This window comes from Xyrauchen texanus, chromosome 6, assembly GCF_025860055.1.
Source record: "Xyrauchen texanus isolate HMW12.3.18 chromosome 6, RBS_HiC_50CHRs, whole genome shotgun sequence".
Classification (NCBI taxonomy): Eukaryota; Metazoa; Chordata; class Actinopteri; order Cypriniformes; family Catostomidae; genus Xyrauchen; species Xyrauchen texanus.
In genome coordinates this window covers 35,745,365-35,765,355 of record NC_068281.1, presented here as the reverse complement: position 1 = coordinate 35,765,355, position 19,991 = coordinate 35,745,365, and the positions used below count along the sequence as shown (strand labels likewise).

The 19,991-nt window shown below is 38.0% G+C and overlaps 2 protein-coding genes across 3 annotated transcripts in view; one reads left to right on the top strand and one right to left on the bottom strand.

Annotated features, from left to right (window-relative positions):
- Positions 1–26: 26 nt before the first annotated feature.
- Positions 27–16,664, bottom strand: LOC127644980 (mitoguardin 1-like). Of its 2 annotated transcripts, XM_052128451.1 has the most exons (16): positions 16,570–16,664; positions 15,808–15,953; positions 10,802–10,970; positions 9,984–10,102; positions 9,450–9,585; positions 9,207–9,343; positions 8,950–9,070; positions 5,912–6,012; positions 4,425–4,543; positions 3,642–3,714; positions 3,150–3,236; positions 2,973–3,071; positions 2,449–2,583; positions 2,286–2,339; positions 1,914–2,030; positions 28–1,145 (listed from the first exon to the last, which is right to left on the bottom strand). In XM_052128451.1, the coding sequence occupies exons 2-16, from the start codon at positions 15,904–15,906 to the stop codon at positions 927–929; spliced, it is 1,785 nt and encodes a 594-aa protein (XP_051984411.1). In that variant the 5' UTR covers positions 15,907–15,953; positions 16,570–16,664; the 3' UTR covers positions 28–926. The 2 variants fall into 2 exon arrangements, with proteins under 2 accessions (XP_051984412.1, XP_051984411.1); XM_052128452.1 differs by lacking the exons at positions 15,808–15,953; positions 16,570–16,664 and adding an exon at positions 10,316–10,546 and having other exon boundaries at positions 27–1,145; positions 10,802–10,949.
- Positions 16,665–18,754: 2,090 nt separating this feature from the next.
- The window catches only part of LOC127645488 (ubiquitin carboxyl-terminal hydrolase 33-like), a 41,739-nt gene continuing 40,502 nt past the window's right edge, over positions 18,755–19,991 (top strand). The window contains exon 1 of the mRNA XM_052129128.1: positions 18,755–18,950. The gene's annotated coding sequence lies outside the window, so the exon portion shown is untranslated. The remainder of the gene's footprint in view (positions 18,951–19,991) is intronic.

Here is a 19,991-nt window from a genome sequence, read left to right as displayed (position 1 = left end):
GGCTTTTTTATTCAAGATCCATATGATTTGAATGCTCCAGTTCATACAACTCAAAACGCTGTTCCGCCATGGTACTAGAACAGTTACATCAAGTAACTGTTCTAGTAGCATTTGCACTTGAGCACAGCTAGATTATGGCAAAAATTACAAACAGTTCCCAGCGTGGATTTTCAAGCATGCTGGTGGAACAGCTTTAGGACATACAACGCACAATTGGTCACTTGCCGAGTCAGTTACTTCTGGTCCTGAATTCAGAGCACCACAATGAAGAGAAAAACCCTGCAAGCCAGCCTTGATTGGTACAGAATGACATGGATCTTAAGTTTAAATGTTTAGTCCAATGGCGGAAAAGTATCTTTAGTGTTTATTGGCCCAAATGGCTGTTACAATTGTCAACAAAACATCTGCACATCATGGCATTCACTGTTTTAATGAAAATAGAAGTATACTGCTATTGCTTGTGTTTCATTAACTTTTGATGGCTTTATTGAATAGGGCCCAGGTTTATTTTATTTATGGCCACTACATTCTTTCTGATAAGAAACGTATCATCTGCAGACTACTATTGAGGTCAGTTTGTCAAGAACTTTTGGGAGACTAATAGCAACCTGAAGAAAGGGAGCCACCTTAAATAAAAACACCCCTACCTTTCCAAACACTGGCCTATGCTCACAAGTCTCAATACATCACCTACAAAGACCCTATAACTTCAGATAATTTGTTGTGCAGAGTTATTGAAGAATTTATTTTTGGGGGGGAAACCACATCACCCTTTCTTCCTACTTAATTTTAAACATAACACTAATACATGTAGGACAAGAGTAACTGCACTGAACACAGAAACCAGGATCTCAACTGCAGTGCTTTCCAGAGCTGGAGTAAAAATGTCCACGAAAATGTGGCGGTTGTAGAAGAAAGACAGTTGCTCATTGGACTCGGGCCTCTAGTAAAGCACTAGGGACCGGGTGCAAAGGTGTGCTGGCACAGCCATTGAGGTGACGGAGAGAGTCTGCACTGAGGTAAGCCAGGAGCAGGTCTGAGCGTCTGTGAAGCAGGTGCAGGATGTCCTCCGCCAGAGTGTCCAGACTGGAATAACGCACTTTCTCCAGGTCAAAGATGTCCTTTAGAAAGAACAGTACCTGCTCCTGTGAATCAAAAGAAACCCCATTGATTTTATAAAAACACTTCATAAAACACAGCAGTTGAATTTTCCTCAAGACACTTGTTGAAGATCATACTTGGGAGTCTTGGAGGAACCAGATTTTCAACAGTATAACATTGATTACTCTGGCCAAAAACCATCTCCTTAAAAAGGAGCCATCTGACTAGCATGCAAGAAAGTAGTCATTTAGAAAACACAACCAAAATTACTTTACACTCCCCCGGAGACACCATTGCCTTGTTCAAAGGCACAACAGCTCATGGATCACCCTTTGTAAGGTTCAATCCAACAGCCTATCTGTTACCACATGTACAGATACTTGCCATATTTTTTAAGAGCAAAAAATTCTGAAATTGGTGCTACAATAATGATAGGCTAGTGAGCAGTGGCTTAAGCGTCAAATAACCCTTTTTTCTGTGAGGTACTTCACCTATTCCTACATTATCAAACCTAAACAATGGGTTAAGACTTAGAAAAGAGAAAGCGTGGGTTTCCTTGAACATCCATCAAATATTTTATGCCATGAAATTTCGCAAACTTTGACTAATCCAGCAACTACTACTACCACCTCGGAAGCAGGCACTGCCAAACCTGTCTATCCTGACTTGTGGATAAGCCAGTCAAACAAATTGGTTCTGGACGTTTTCACTACCTCATTTTAGTATACATTCTATCAGATGGTCCATGGATGCAAGCGTGTCTCCTGAGACTAACACTTTTGAGATACAGAGATAATTATATTATGCGTTACCTTGAAGAAACGGCAGAAGTCATGCAAGGAACTTTTAGGGCCCAGGAACCCCCAGGCCAGTGCAGGACTTATGTGTTCACAGACTGCATAGAAATGAGCAATGAAGCCATCTTGCACCTGGGCACACACAAAATAAATGAAACATTGCAAGGTAAACGTAACTTTTTCCTCTTTAGTTACATTGATTGGGCATTTTGGAGAGATTCAGTGATTCTGTTCAACAATCAAAATGTTGCTAGAGCTTAAAGAAATTTGGATTCATGTGCACCAATTACAAACACTTCACACAGAAAATGGAAGTATATTGAATGCATTTCAAGCCAAACTGCAGCCCTGTCATGTTGGTTGCCACAGCCATAAACCAAATAATACCTTTATATGTTGTCTCTTCTGTTTCAGAACAGACCAACAGCTTGATGCAACAGCCTGTGTTGGCAGAATGAAGTTATTTATACAACAAAGACACCATCATTTGTGTAAGTGAAATATAATTTTGTCTCAAATGATTAAAGTTTGATAAAGATTCTGTACTTACGGTCTCTTTGAAGGAGCTGTTGAGCCAGCGATTATTGACCACATTAAGGATAGAGATTGGTGGATTCTCAAGATCCTCAAATGAGTCCATTAGGATAAAGTCAAGAACAATGTCATAAAAGTTTAGATGCTTTACCTGAAAAGGACAAAAACATAAAACTTAATTCTAAAGTTACGGCACAAGACAAAACGACATGGGGTACTATTTTCACAGCAACGCTATGCACAATAACAGTGCGCTACGTCTTAATAGGACGCAGATGGTACGATAACCACAGAAGAACCTCAGAATTAAATTTCACGTGACCCAGCCCACTAGTGCTTCTCATGCTTGATCTTAGCCATACTTGCACAAAAATATAAAAACTTCATAGCCATGCCCACTGACTTGGCACGTACAGTATGACAGATCGCACTGCGCTTAAGGCATAGCACTCTTAGAATAGGGACAAAAATGTGTTTCATGAAGATTTAAATTTTCAGGACAGGTCTTCGCAAGATACTGCATAGCAAGAGATCACTCACCCCTCTTGAAGAAAGCTCAATTTCTGTGTTCTCCCAGTGATCTTCTTTCTCCAGGAAGCAGATCATTTCTCCAAACACCTCCTCAAATCTTTTTGGGCTCTGCAAACCATAGAACAGGTTAAATGGGTTCGGTGTTGTTTAGGAATCAGGAAAACTTAAAAGGAATAGAAAACCCACCTTCCTTGCTTTGACAATTATTGAAGACAATATGTTCTTTCCTGTGTCAGACAAAAATGCTCTAGTTGCCCTTTCACATAATATGATCTAAATCGAAAAGCAAAGCACAGAATATGTATCACAAGGTTGCCCCCACATAGGCTCCAACTTCAGTTGAAATTTTGCATATCTTATTCCATCATTCAACAATCCAATGTATACAATTAATATAAAACCAGTAACATGAACTTATCTGAAAATAAAAAGTCACAATGAGTCACAAATGCTTGAAAGAGCAGGCACACTACAGATAAGACCAGTACACTATTGGCCAATCAACATAAATTTAAGTTTTCAGGGGAAACATTGCACTTACACCAAACTGGACTGTTTAAAAGAAACTGAGGGTAAATTAAAGGCCAAGATTGTTTTATACTATACCCAAATCCACAAGATTACTTAAAGAAAACATATTATTGTTATACACTGGACATGGAGAAGGAAAACCATTACCTGACATGCTTGTCGAATACAATGCAGCTTTGCCAGAAAGTCAGTGTCTCCAAGACATTCAAGCATCTCAGTTCTGTTTTTTTTTTTTTTTTTAAAAGACAAACAGAAAACAGTCTGCATAAAAACAGCACCTTAAAAATTAGACTACATAAACAGCTTTATAAAACAAACTGTTCCAGCACAGTCACAATTTACTAGAATGAGCCATGTTCAAAGTCATTGTAAAACAGCTGTTGCAAGCACAACTGCAACCTCACATCCACTGAATTCTCTGAATATGTTTTTATGAATATATTTATTTCAGTCATGATAATTGATAAGACATATTGGTAGACTTTGTCTTTGTGGACTAAATCTGCTTACGCTGCTGCAATTGCGAAGATCATACACAGACATGCCACGTCAAGCATGTAAGACATGCTGTTGCACAATTAGCCATGTGTAAAATCCCTGTGAAGCAGATATAGGGAGGAGGGTTTCACTCGTAGTGCACTGCGGCTTGCTTTCCAGCAAACTACTGAGGAAAGACTTTGGCTGACAGATTTCATGTTAAATGACCTACCAGCTTGCATCATGTAGGATTAAAACTGACTGGATTAAAGATTACATGTCAAAGAACCTCAGCTTGCGCCTTGTAGTTTAATGACTAAACTATATAATTAATTAAACACTGGACACATCCACTTTGTGCAGTACATACAGACACCCCATAACAAAATCACTATATCCTACAGCCTCTTGTGGCTTCTTGCGTTAATGGACCCATTAACATACATGACTCACCGTAGAACTCGACAGGATATCTTGCCCTCTTCAGCCATCTGCAAAGCCTCCTCATAGAGGGGGTAATGGCACAGTGAGCCCAGAGCATAGGCACTCCTCATCTCTTTGTGCTCAGATAACTGGAACACAAAGCATTACAGTCTCTAAACCTGTGCTCATAGTTTTCACAGACCACATGCACAAAACATCTTACTAATACTACTTGTGAAATATATGTTTTTACTTCCAGTTACAACAATCATCACAAAAAAATATTCCTGCTGAGAGCAGGGGTGTAAATCTCACATCTCAATACTGACTATGTGTTTTACCTATATTGCTGAACTGTTCCCCTGGGATCTACACCCCCTCATCATAAGGTTTGTTTATAGTGATGACCCACTTTCCCTGCTCAATACTATTCTGTTCTAATGGGGGAGTGCTGTCAGATAAATCAATTATTTTCCTATCAGTTATATGAGCAGAGTGAGTGAAAACAGATTGCTGGTGTCCATGACAGCAGGAAGAGTCAACAATGAGCTACAGTCAAAAAAAAAAAAGAGGGGCAGAATTAAATGAACAAAAACAATGACCCTTAGAAAAACTGTTAAACTGGCTCTACACTAGCAGACTCAGAACAACTTGATTTGGGTGGGGGGTGTCTCACTTAATGATTGTTTTCACTAATCTTGCCATCCTAGTCAGTGAGCCAGTCACATTTACCGATTAAAAATGGAGGGAAGGTGTCACACTTAATGACTGCCTTTGACTTTTCTCAACGCTTCACTGTCACAGCCAATTAACCTTAAGCTCGCAGAAATAAGAGCAAGAGCACTGCCTCTGCGCAAAACGTGAGAGGCAAGCAGTGTTTCGTGGCAGCGGCTGCAGTTTCTGTTTAACTATTTCTGGTTACACGCAGAAAGAATAGAAAGCAATGAAAGTGTTGGGTAAGACCACACTTACGTGGCCACGGACAATATGGCTTATTTTAATATTAGCTTTTCAGAGGGAATTGAAGGTAAGAACGCAAACCATAACAGTTGCTTTTATTTACAAACGTGAACGTTCATAAATCAATATTAATAGAAGGTAGGCAATCTATTGTCACTTTGGATGGGTTTATTTTGCAATAATTACTGGCTAACAACCGTTAACTTGATGCAAAACTATATGGAAGAAATTATTAAATAGATGGGTCATTATCAAAATATGGTAATTTCCAGTGTTTCAATGCATTAACTCAGCTGGGAGTCCAGACAGTAAAGTGATTAACACCTCCCGCTGACAGGAGCTTATGTGCATTCTCTGCCTGGCCAGTGATTGTTAATGATGCGAACACCTGAAAATCATTGGAAAAATCAGCTAGTGTAGAGCCAGCTTTATGGTATCAGATTGTAATACCAATGAACTTGATATACCATGGTATGGAACGATTACCATATTCATTTACCATGGTAATTATCAGGCACTCTGAGGTTCAGAAAAGGGCAAAAAGAGCTCGCTCTCACCTCTGCTGCAGACACAAAGGAATCCGTAGAGGCAATGCTGATTGAGTCTCTGAGGCAGGTGCCTTCCAGGTCCTCCCTCATAGAGAGATCTGTGTGTTTGTCTGCCAGAGTACATGACAGAAGATTAGAGTAAACTGTCTTTATCTTAAATGGATTAGCAAATTGCTCTAGTTCCAAAACTGCAGATAGCATAAACAAACTACATGGAGTGATTCTCTGGGATTGAAAGCAATCTCAGGGGGACAGAAGAGTGTTTGTGTTCGCATGAGGAAGGGCATGAGTGTAACACACTGTGCATTTAGAATGGGTGAGATGTAGACCTATAAACAGTTGTTAGGAAAGAACCTTGGGCCACAATCAGCTTCTTTATTTTTATACAGAACATGAGATGAGCCTCAGTAATACGCAGTAGTTAAGCAGCTCTATTTAAATGCAAAACAAGCAAAGTTGCACATCTACTGTTCAACACTGCTTTGTTCAACAACTGCAATAAGTTTTTTTTTTTTACAGTGCAAATTATTTATAGCAGTACACTGGCCCAAGGCCACAAGAGCCCAGCCACCAACAGAAATAATTTATTTTTATTAGAGCATAGAAAGAGAGTAGATGGGGCCATTAACAAGAAATTGAGTTGTGGGGCTGTTAACATTCACCCAGTGACACACAGTCATTTGCAACAACCCGATCACAAATGTAACTGAGGCTAATGGCTGAAATTGATGGAATAATCGTTATGAAAGCACAGAATTAAGTGTTCATCTTAAAAACGACATGGCTTCAAAACGGAAAAAAGGCTTAATGCAGTATAAAAATTCATATAATTTAAAAATCATCTTTAAGAATCTGTGAATAGGCCTTCAGGCTACACTCTTCTATGGACTGATGTTAATGGGAGGTCCTGACCACAGAGCTCTATTAGCGGCAGAGGACTAAATCTAAAGCCATTGATTCCCCTCCTCACCATGAGTGACCTAAACACAGGAAGCCTCGTAATGACCTGGTCTCTTCTGTAGAATGCTGCTGTGGATGGAGATCCAGAGAGACTTCATTACAGAATGTAGGGCAGATGTTTATATGCTAAGGAGGTCAAGGTCTAAATAAACCTTCAAAACAGCCACTACAAAACAGATGTATTAACAGATGGCTAATTAAGTACCACTGCTGATGTGTTCAATTCTGTCTGGTGGTTTTAATAATACATGCAGTAGAAATGTTGAGGTCAAATTAAAAACACTTTCAATGCTCAAGTGTTTCCTGGTAATCAGGTTATCTGTACAGAGCAATATCTGGGACAGTTTTGTCTAAGCTGTATTCATTCATAAAAGATTTAGTAAATTAATTTCATTAACACAATTCATACCTTCCAGTAAAGATTTTTAGACAATAATTGAGACCTTCAAGGGCCTCAGAGTCTTTTTAGCAAGTCATGTCACTCGGTGTCCACCAATGCTCCAGGCAGCTAATTTCTATGTAAATGAGTGGCATACAAGTGCAGCTCATATCTACTTAAAAGGTGCACTCAGCGATTCCTGAGAAACACTGTTGATATTCAAACTCAACTGCCGAAACAAACACACCCCTCCCTTCAGTGCTCCTTTGGAACCTCCACCCCCAAATTCAAGTTGCTGCTGCTAAGATAACAAGACAGTTTTACGCACACCAGCTCCAGACACTTACAACTCTCCTGCTACTAAATCTAAAATTACAACACCAGCATATACACCGGTTCTGTGAAACATAGCAACATTTATGTTTTCCCACCTATCGAGAAGAAAAAGAGCAACTTCTTCATCAGTCATCAAGCCTTTGACCTCTCGGCAGTCTCTCCACCATTGAAAAGCCTTGCCGATGTTGAAGCAGCTCCTAGCCCTCAATTTATCATAATCCTTCTTCTTAATTTATATTTCTCTTGGTCTCAGCCATTTGTACTCCTTGGAGTTTAGAAAGTTCGCATCAGCCAGATTTGCCATCAGGAAAGGCATCTGAGCCCATTTAATTGTTAATGCACACAGCTGCATTCACCACAACACGAGTCCTCTAGCACACGCAGACATACGCATGTGAGCATTTAAACATAGCCAGCTTAAGTCAAACAGCACACAGGTACCAAATTGAGTCTTTACTCGGGACTGCCAGCATATTTAACAGAAAGCTATTAAAATATTAAACTGATCAGAGTTTTCACCCCTAGCCAGTCCTACCAGCACCCAGTTTGGTAACCACTGATTTAGAGGTGAAATAAACAATCACTGGGGATTTGCTGTCTTTCATCATTGACAATATTCATGAATATTACTATCCTAACTTAAATGCATATTTTGATATTATAATAAGGTAAGTGTTCTAAAGTGAAGCCAGGACATACAAAGAAAAATGTGACTAAATGCCCCTAATGTGCCCCCATCAGCGCATACAATTTTTTTTCCTTAATTTCTTGTAAAAAATAATAAACCTTCTGGTGTAATCTACCTGTCTCTCTGTCTATCTATATATATCTATATACACTGTGTGTGTGTGTGTGTGTGTATCTATATACACTGTGTATGTATATGTGTGTATAAAGGCTATAAAAAGCTTAATTTGATAAAAACTAGGGCTGTTTTAGTGCAATAAATTATATAAAAATCTATGTGTAAAAAAATAAAGCAATTGATCATGTCCCCGAGATTGTAGTACTACCTGTTTTCAGAAGGGGACAGTGAGCAAAACTCCAACTGTATAGGCCAACATGCAGCTGTACAAAGAACAAAACCTAGTTCTAACTAGCTTGACACTAGCATAAGTACACATTGTAAGCTGTTAAACATTGTAACTTGACTTGAACATCAATCTATTTATTATATATGTTATGGTTTGATTAATGGCATTATGATTTGTGTGAACAAAAAAAAAAGCACATGTAATAAATGTCACATCCATAAAAAAAGACCATTCTTTGAAGTACAAACATAGACAGAGTCAAGCCCTATAATAATTTAAAAAAAGACAATTTAGTTATTTCTGGACAGACGTCAATTGACCTAGTTAAAGGGACTCACCATTACTGGGCTGCGTTGAAGTGTTTGTCAGCCCCAACGCTCCCTCAAATTCTTCCTGTAGCCGATAGGCATTCTGAAGCAGAGACTCCAAATTATGGATGAAATCTCCAGTGATGATGCCCTAATGAAGAATACTCATGATCAAGTTTACACATTTATTACACATTAGCATATCCCTGTGCACCAGTTTTCACTTCACTACAGTGCATGGATCACCAATGTAGCCTCTGAAGACCATAGTGGTTGGTGAATAATACCTCGATACTTTCTTCTGCTATGGCATCTCCAGCTCCCAGTTTAACTGATTCACAGCTAGCCTCATCCTCCTTGCGCCTACTGCAAAACGTTAGCGCTTGCTCCCAGCGCTGGAGGGCCTCCTTAAATAACTCCATCCCTGTGAGAGGAGCACCAGCAGTGGGTGGGTTAACAGTTGTTAGTGTATCTTGAGGTTGACAGAGTAGAAGGTTTAGGAGTAAATTCTGCTGTGTGCTGATTCTCACCCATCAAGTAGAGATTCTCTGGAGTGGCGACGGGGATGTTAAGCAGGTTACAGACATCACCATCATCTCCGGCTCCATCCCAGCAGCTGGGGCTGTTAGCACAGGTGCAACTGCTGGAGGCGTGCCTGCTCCTCACCTGAGAGAAAACATGCAGTAAATTTGCTGTTTTATCACCAAAGTGCAAATTTACAGGACCAGTTTTGCCACACTCAGGTGACATTTGGGGCAGCTTTTTTTTTTTTTTTTTTTTAAAGAAGTGCTTTTGCATGCCATGTTGAAGTCTTGAGATTTTGTACCATTAAACCAGTGGTTCTAAACCCTGTTCCTGGAGGCCCCCAACACTGCACATTTTGTATATCTCCCTTTTCTGACACACCAAATTCAGGCCTTGGAGTCTCCACTAACGAGCGGATGAGATGAATCAGGTGTGTTTGATTAGGGAGATATACAAAATGTGTAGTGTTAGAGAGCCTCCAGAAACAGGGTTGGGAACCACTGCAATCAAAGTGACAAACAAGAAATAAGGTAGCTTACTGAGGCCAGGCTCTGAAGGGAACCCGAGAACTTGCTGTACAGGCTGCCATTGGACACCACACTACATGAGTAGCAGTTCTTCATGTTCAGAGGTGGATTTTCATTATTGCTGCCAATGTCTGAAAGAATAGGTGGTGGACAGCCCTTTCAGTACCATCAAGACAGTCAGTCATCAATGAATACAGTATCACTCAAAAGTCTGAACAAACCTACTCTTTATTATTATTATTTTCCAAATTTTTGAATAATTGTAAAGTCATATACCCTAATAAGACAAATGTAAGAATGTGAATTGTATAGTAACAAAGAAATAGCTTGTTAAAAATAACTACCTAAGTCTTGATTAGAGCTCTTCAGACACTTGACATTTTCTAAACCAACTTCATTTGGATGCTTTTTAAAGAGTATTGAAGGAGTTCCCATCTATGAAGAATACTTGTTGGCTGGACACTTGGGATGTGCCTCAATCAGCTCCATAGTTCAGTAGTCAGGGCACTGATCAGGGAATCACCCATTTTAGGGCTGTCTCATTCGCAAAATGGTTCCAGTGAAACTTTTGCTTCCTAAAAAATGCCAAAATGCACCGTAAAAACCAGGGAGCATAGCTGCTCACTATGATCCCTTACTGTAAACGTCATCATATCTTCTGAAGTATTTTATTTTATTTTTTTAAGTAAAAGGAGGCACAAGCTGATATTATTTTTGTGGTAATCAAAATTATGCCACACATAATGTTGACTGAGCTTAACTTGTATTGAACCCGGAATATTTCAAGGGATCAGTGTTGGAACCTGAAGTGATTTGTGACCTGTTATTACCTTTTGTCAGCGGGATACAGGTAAGGAACTCAAACTTCTTGTGTTCTACAGGTGAATTGGCTTTCTTCTTGCCCTTTCTTCTTCTGAAATGACGAGCGAGGAAGATGAGGGAGACGGCACCAAAGGCAGTGGCGGCAAAGAGCTTCTTGGTACCGGCACTTAGACTTACCTGATCAGAGAAGGAATAAAGAGACATAAGGCAATGTTCAGCTTAGGATCAACAAACAGCTGCAGTCATGCAGACAGATCAGAGTGAGACATGCAGACAGGGAGAGAGCGAGGGAGTCAGAAAGAGTGGCAACTGAACAAGGATTACACGACTGGACATGACTGGCTGGCATTTGTCTGGATGCATTGTGATTGGCTTGTGTGATCTGATCCACTGATACATTTTAAAGGTGCACAAAGTAATTTTCCCTCATTAAAAATGACACAAAGAAATTAATGGTACTTTTGCAAAATAAATTATCTTTTGGTCCAAAAGATTCTGTATGCCCCAAGGAATCTGAAGTGACCAGTCTCATGATTTTAGGCCAAATTATTCCGAATTTAGAAGCAAAAACAGCCATTTTTCATATCTCCTGACCACTAGGTGGTGCCATGTCAAAGGTGTGCAGGTACCATCAAATCATGATGGCTATGACATACACCAAGTTTCGTTTTAATACGGCAAAGCTCTGTGAAGATACAGCCTCACATCCACTATCGGCATGAGCCAAGGGATCAGAGAGAAACAAATCGTTCCTAGGCCTTACGGCTCAAAAGTTATGCAAATTTGGTAAAAACAGTTGGTGGCACTAAAGTGTGCGAGATAGAGATCCCAAATTTGGGTTCTTTATAAGCCAGAGTGTCCTCTATCAGTGTGCAAAATTTCACAACTTTCCTCCAAAGGGTTCTATGGACTCCCAGCCAGAAAAATTAAGAAGAAAACTGGCAGATACAATAGGTGTCTGCACACCTTTGGTGCTTGGCCCCTATTAATAAGAAAACTAGCCGTTTCTGACAACGAACAATCCCCTCCATCCCTGAAACTAATGGAACAAACAGGAACAATTGTATATTTATTAACCAACAAGGGTTAATAAATGCCGTAAAAAAAGCTATTGTTAATTGTTAGTTTATGATACCTAAAACATGAACCTAAAATTAATTTAATGATGTCAACAAACAGAATCTTATTGTGAATTGTTGCCAATAATTCTTGACAAACACTAACTGAAGCTATTGTTGATCAGCACAAAACCACCCAAACAGAGTGCAGAAGTTATGAAATCTACAGCCAACATTTGGGAAGGGATCATTTTGTTAAGCTTCTCAAACTGTAATATGATAAAACATTGGATAATCCCGTAAGATGCACCGCACACAGCCGCATTGTACTAAATTGTAACTGTAGTGGAGTACAATTACTAATATTTTGTATTTTAAATATGTAAATTCCATTACATGCCAGCCTTGTTGATACTATTCATGCAAGGCCTTATCCCAATTCAAATCTTAATTAAATCGATAGTGCTCCATTAACAGATAACATACCAATGTCTTAAAGGTCAAAATGTGCAGGTTTTAAAGAGTTTTGGATGGTTTTCCCTCAAATATATATTTACTCTAAGTGCAGCTTTTACAATTGACATGCTGGTTTATTCACATTAATGTGAAAATGTATTCTCATGTATGAGTACAAATATATTATTACATGTTCTTAGGAATGCAAACACCTTTTTATCGTGTGGCTAGTATTATTTCTGGATTGTGCATTTAATTTCAAAGAGTTTTTACAGAGAGTGGTCTTCTAAAACTCATGTCCATTTTTTTTTACATCAGTAACCCAAATTAATTTCCTGATCTAAAAACACGTATCTAAACTTAACATATTCTAAAGTCTGGACTCTATCTGCAGGGATTTATGATTATACACATACTACAAATGTTTCGATATACTGGCAATGAGCACTTTAAGTGTGAAGATACATTTCCCGATTTCACTGCAAATATCACGTCAGTAACGCTGGAACTGCTCCTTAACAATAGCGATTTTTATTTACCTGTCAGCAAACCTGTTTTACATCCAACCATTTTATTTGTCTATTAATTCAAATAAACCTGTATGTCTTGAATGAAGTCCTGATGGTGAAAACCAGGAGCCTTCATCTAGTGCGTTCTCATCAAAGTATGTACTGGATGTGCATGACGCAGAGGCAGCAGTGAAGTTTAAGTGAATGAAGTAGTTCCAAGGGAAGATTGAATGACACTTGTTTGGGTGAAAAATGCTTATGGAGAATAAAATGGGCAGGACATTGTCGGTAAAATGTTAACCCCAATGAAATATTAACTTCTGGTTAATCCGGAAAAATCAAGTCTTTGACGAGTAGTATGGACTACTTTTATTGTGATTTGTTGTCCTTATTGGATCTTGACATCCCCTATTCACTGTCTACTATCATCTTGTGTTCCACTGAAAAAGTAACAAAGATTTGGAACGACATGACATTTTTTAAACTATTCTTATAAAGATTAAAAGGATTGGAATGGAAAACAAAATCCCTCTTCTACAAAGTAAGACTGATGTAAGACATAAGCCTGCGGATGAGAAGAGCAAAGCTCGGAATGCCACCCACCTACGCTCTGTTAATATCCAGATTAACCACAACAGTGATCACACTGACTGCACATAACACATGCATCCAGCACTCACAGATCAATCAGGCATTGTGTCTCAAAGGCATGGCTGTGACATCCATTGAAGCACATAACACGTGTTTGATTTAATGTCCTAATCTAATTTCTCAAAAGCAATATTAAAGCAATATCAAAGCAATGTCAAGCTGGTGTACAAAGCCAAATATTCATCAAACTTAATGGCAAAAATGTTCCTGTGCATTTCCATATTACTTACTAATAAAAAAAAAATGATAAACAATAATTCTTAATTTATAAATTATAGATTATATATGATTACATAAAAAAATTATAATATAACATTTATTTTTTTAGAATTCTTAAAATGTATATATAATTGAAGTATATTACCATTTTTTAATGTCGAAATATTTACCAAAATAAAAAAACAAAATTCTACAATTGTATTATTACAATGCTATTACAACTTCCATGTTCTCTCACTCATCAGCACACAATGACTTGTCAGTATGAGCCTATGTTTGTATTAGCCTTTAATGGGAGTTTTCACTGAAATGTCAGTACCCATAAAACAAATAGGTATTACTTTCTTGGATGATTATGTACAATCATAATTTCTCCTCTCATAGATACATTAAATATATAAGGTTTAGAATCAAAACACTATTGTTTGAAAAGGGAATTATTTGGGTTAAGCAACAGATACAAAATTAGGGTGCTTTATAAAGTTATACCAAATGTATTAATTTGTATCATTTCTCAACTGAACCTAGTTAGGGCTGGGCGATAAAACGATATATATCACGATAAAGAAAATCCACGATAATATTTTGAGGAATTTTCTATATTTACTGTGTGTCGCTAAAACACAAGCAGTTCGGCTTTCTCAGGCTTTGTTCCACTGGGGTTCAAAGGCGCTCACAGCGCTAGGAGAGACTTGCTCCGCACCGCTGCCAATCCTACGATCCACCTTGTGAGCATGACGCTCGGCTTCCATAGGAATCTCATCATCTCTATTGAAGAGCACGACAGAACAACAGTGATGTGGACAACATCTCTGATCTTTCTGTGCCGTAATCTTGAATATTGTTCTCTAGCAACAAACATGCATCATTTCTGCCCTGTCCCGCTCCACAAGTGTTGCCTCTTTGTCCTGCATGTGTGTAGACATGAAGCACCGCATGAGTTTACGTGGTTTCAAAGCACCTTTTAGACCATAAAGTTTTTCCCTTCTAAATGTATCTTAATTAATCAGCATGATACGAGCCTTTAATAATAAACAAATCAATTTCTGTTCTAATTTTGTGAAAATTAATTCGATGTCTGGAATGGATAAGGAAAGACTAAAATTACTAGTTGGTAGGCTAGTCTCTCACTTTAATGAAAATGAAATAAAAAAAAAAAACATTATCTAAATTTTCTATCGGGACACCCCTGAACCCACATTCAGCATCATTCCACAGTCACAAGGTCTTCTATGCCCCATGCTTGGGTATCTGAATCTAAAGAAATATTAAAAATATTTCATTTTAATGTAAAAATATTCTAACAAATACTGGACTGCTGTCACTATGCTTCAGAACAAACAGATGCTCTTTTAACATTCATTTTCAATTGATAAACTGTAAAAGACGGTAAAATTGGTAAAAGATCCTGCACCCCCTGTTTCTGGACCCCCTGTGCAGTTTTGTAGAGACTTTTTTAACAGTTTAGAATTTATATTTGTCAACTTTTAAATAAAAGAAAGAAAGTGCAATGTGGAAATGTATATCGTGATAAATATCGAACAATATGAAAAATGTTATCGTGATAACAATTTTGGCCATATCGCCCAGCCCTAAACCTAGTCAATATTTACTAGGTACTATATATCAATACTTAAAACTATTTTGTCAAAGCAAAGGAGAGAGGACAGCAGATAAGCAGATAAAGTATGTTACAGGGATTTGTTCATGACAGTTGATGTTGTTTCACAATGCGTTAGTGCCGGCAGTGACAAAACTATAAGAATCTGTGTAATTGGCTCGAATACTTATTCCTTAGTCCCGATAATTTTTTCAAGACAAATAATTATTTTCCAAGACATTTGGGTATTTTTCTAATTTTCCATGACTGGATAACTGCAAAATTCCAGGTTTTCCAGGACGCGTGGGAACTCTGATTTCATGTAGAGTTTAAAATAAACTAAAGGCAATTTGCTTACAAGCATCCATTACATACAGTATAGGGAAATAATAGTGTATTTGTAGTGGTTGAAAAAAAAAAAAAGCTTTAGTTTAAAGAAATATTTTAAAAGCTGGTGCAGGGTGGCAAATGGAAATAAATCTTGTTGAAGACATGAATGAAAGACATTATGAACTTCTCACCTGTGGGAGAGAGTAATAGACAGACAGAGGCAGATCCACAAAATGCAAGGCAGCCACCTTCATGGACGTGTGCGAGCTTCTGAACGTGTCTTCAGTCATGATGCCAAATCTCAATTACTTCCCATTGTCCACTTCACCAGTACAACCTATAGAAACACACATATTATATGTGTTATATCTAGATGTTGATTTGAGTCTCTATCAGTGGAATGAAGAAATGCCCATCTGACGTGCAAAGACAAACATGTCACTTTGGTTAAGAGGGGATTTGTGTCTCAGGGACTCCACACACACACACAGAGAGAGAGAGAGAGAGAGAGAGAGAGAGAGAGTATATATATATATATATATATATATATATATATATATATACAGGAGTGTATTAATCCAATCACTGTCTAATGATCACAGTATGAACTCTTCTATGAATAACCGTCCATCAAAACCAAGAATGTAAACAGTGGAGATCAAGAAAACGAGATTGCCTTTCACGTTTATGTTGAACACGCGAAGGCTAATGTTAAGGTTGAAAATGGCCATGTTAACAACACGATCCAATGCTTAGCTAAAATCACCCGTCGGTCATAACCAGAAACAGAATGTTGAAGGAAGTATAATGGAAACTTAGCCACTTTTGTGCTGTGTTGAGCTTGATGGTTAACTATGTGCTATGTAAGTACTATCGCATCGGAGGTTAAATTGAATTTAATTAACAAACTGAAGACAAAACAGAATGCAAGTATACAACTCTTTAATACTTACATTTAGTGCTTTCTCATTGGCACTCCATCTACCCTCAATGTGATGAGCTCGCGTGGGGGACAAACACCGCGAATCTATAACACACTTCCTGTTCGCTGCAGTCACATTTCAAAATAAAAGCACGCGATAATAAGTTGGGAAACAGGGAAAGTTCAACCACACATAAAAAAAGTATGTAATCTTTTACTTACCCTCATGTTGTACCTGTATGGCTTTCACTCTTTCGAGAAACACAAGAGGAGAGTTTGGTGCAGAATTTTCAAGCTGCTGTTTTACAAATAATGAAAGTGAATAGAGACAGCGTCTGCGTCACAGACCTTATTTTACTCATAAATACAAGACTGCCTTAATAAAAACCCATAGAAAAATCCAGAGGGAACCCATGGCTCGAAAATGCTAATTCTCTTCTGAATATTCTGGAGGGACTACAACCTGAACAGGTCTATTGCATAGAAAAAAAGAAACAGAACAAAACAGTCACCTCCAAGTTTGACAGCAAGCACAGTATTTTTGAGTGAGGACCAGTGCTGATTTTTGGACTTCTTTTGAAAGCAAAGGCTAATTTCTTTTGAAATTATGGTCAAATGTTGTACTTTGATCTCGATGAACCACAAGGCCATAACACATGGCAATTACAGTGATCAATTCAGAGCATAACATAACTCTTCACTTCTCCGATGAACTTTGTCTTTCCTTAAACTGGCAAAAGGAATGGATGATAGCAAATTTCCCTCAAACCTAGATCTGTTTAGCATATCTTTAGTTGAGGTAAAGATATAGTCTACCTTTGTCTGAAATTTGTCCATGTTTGGGTGGTAACCATAACTGGTTAAATCTTTGGTGACCCGGGACCTCATTCCTACACCTGTTCCTCTTTATTTTTTTTGAAGTTGTATTATATATATTACTGCTAAGTGTAGCTTGTGTTAGCTCAATATGTGTTTGACAGCCAGTTGCATCTCACAAAATGTTAGAATTGGAGGTGAATCCTGTTCTATATTTGTTGCGAAAACCTCTTTGATATATGATAAATAAAACATCAAAATAATGCAGAATATATTCTATTTTATTATAATCATACAATGGTCTTGAAAATCTGACAATGTCTTGGCATTTTTTTTAGATCCATTTGTGATAGATAAACGTGCTGGGACACTAAAGAAAGACACCAATGCATATAAGAGAATATAGATGTTAAAATATCAATATTCATTTGAATAATAACAGTTTTAGCGTTTGTATTTTAAATGAACTGTTCTGGATATTTTGTAGACAAAATGTATGCTTTTTAAATAAATATTATAAAATTAAATAAATGAAGGAATCCTGAGACAATTATAAATGGGGTCTTGGCAAACACAGTGTGTGTGTTATTTTGTGGATTTATTCTTCAGTCCTTGTTCAGCAAACTAGCCAAATATCAATCTTGTGTGAGGCATCAATTTACCTAAAGGTAAAAAGTAGATTAATTTCAAAACATACTTTTGCATGATCAGGATGTACAAAAGTAGATTAATTGGTGACACAAGGGATTATGGTCTAATAGATACACTTGCTGTGGAATAATAGGAATTTTCCCATTCTCACATTGCTGTGACCGCTTTGCCTACAATCTCATTTAAACTGAAAGTAATAGTTCACCCAAACAACAGATCAATTTTTAAATACCTTTTTACTATAAATTCTTCTCCCTGTCCAGTAGGTGTCAATATGCATTAAGAACGTAAATTACCAAAAACAAAAGAAGAAGAATGTGAAAGTGGAGACTTTAAAAGTACTTAAATCTTTATTTGTTTCTCACCCACGCTTCCGAAGACATGGATTTTACAAATGGAGACATATGGATTACTTTTATACTGAATTTATGTGCTTTATGGAGCTTTAAACTTCTGGCCACCATTTAGTTGCACTGAATAGACCAACAGATTGGAGAAATTTGGGACACATCTAGAACGGCATGAGGGTGAGTAAATGATGAGAGAAATTTAATTTTGGGGTGAACTATTCCTTGAACAAAAGCATAAAGTGTACTTCTCTCTGTGGCCACATAAGGGCGCTTAAGCTGGGATACATGCGCATCTGTGAGTCGTTCCATGTATTGACACTAGGGGCGCCGCTGCAGCGGTCTGATTCCCCCATTCACTTTCAGCGCCGCTCAACCGGAAGAAGCTATTTGAATGTGTCATTGCATGTAGCAACAGCCTGAACCTGAAGTGACAGTGTCCGATGTCAGTCGCTTGAAAACCTGCTGCCTACAAACCTAACAGTTCTTCAGATATGTAGCTGACCAGCTGAAATACGTATTTTAACCGCCCTTATCACATCCGCGCATCAGAAGCGATAATCGATTGGTATTTACATCATCGTGCATTTCCCTAGAGGTGAGCTAATATTATGTCAGCGGCTATTTGCGAGATATGGTCTGATTATATGACAAATGCGATGGTTTATTTATAGCGGTGTTTATATGAATGTTATAACTGTGTTGTCATGATATGAAGGGATGCAGTGGCTGAGCTGTCAGATGATGTGCGGACTGACTATAGCAATAGCGCGCCGCACTAACACGCTCTCATTCTGCGTTTCTTTCACAGAAAACACTTTATCCGGTTAGCGTCTGCAGGGATTTAAGCTGTTCTTTGATGATAGAAAGACTTCTGTTCGTAGGAAAAGCTTTTGGGAAGAGAATGTGCGTGACAGACAGCGGCTAACTAGCCTAGCGAAGATTCTGTCTATGCTGACGCTCTACTGTAGTGACGTCACACTCACTCAGCTGTCCAGTCGCCTGACTATTACTGTACATTTTTATATTTACCGTTACAGTAAATTACAGATTATGACCCTACATCACAGTAATATAATATTACATATCTGCACATGTACTGTTTGCACAATATCAAACACTAGAATAATGTATTATACCCCACATTACATGTTACAATGCATTACTTTACATTAAAATGCATTCCAGTGCATAACATCACTAATACTTTCGATTATAATAAACTGGAAACACTTATAAGTTGACTTTATTCAATTGATTGGGTAAACTCCCAATAGAGTAATGGTGTCTGTCTCCAAAACTTGTGAAATTAAAGGTACAATATGCAATATATTTACTGTACTAAAGCATAAAATTATCATAATATGTTATCGGAGATTTAGGAAACATGCTAAGTTGAAATACTGGCTTCTCTGAAAACAATGTTACAGCCAGTATATTTTACTATGAAATGTCCGTTCTGGGCCGGAATTTCTTTTTGTGTTTTGGCCTGTGTGATCCCGCCCACTGCCCATTTCCCAATAGTATTTCGACACCCCAGGTTTCCAGATTTGAAACAAGTTAGTGGCAAACACATCGCGCTGCAGCCTTGGAAGCCAGTGATACATCTAGCTAACATTGACGTGTTATAAAAAATCCA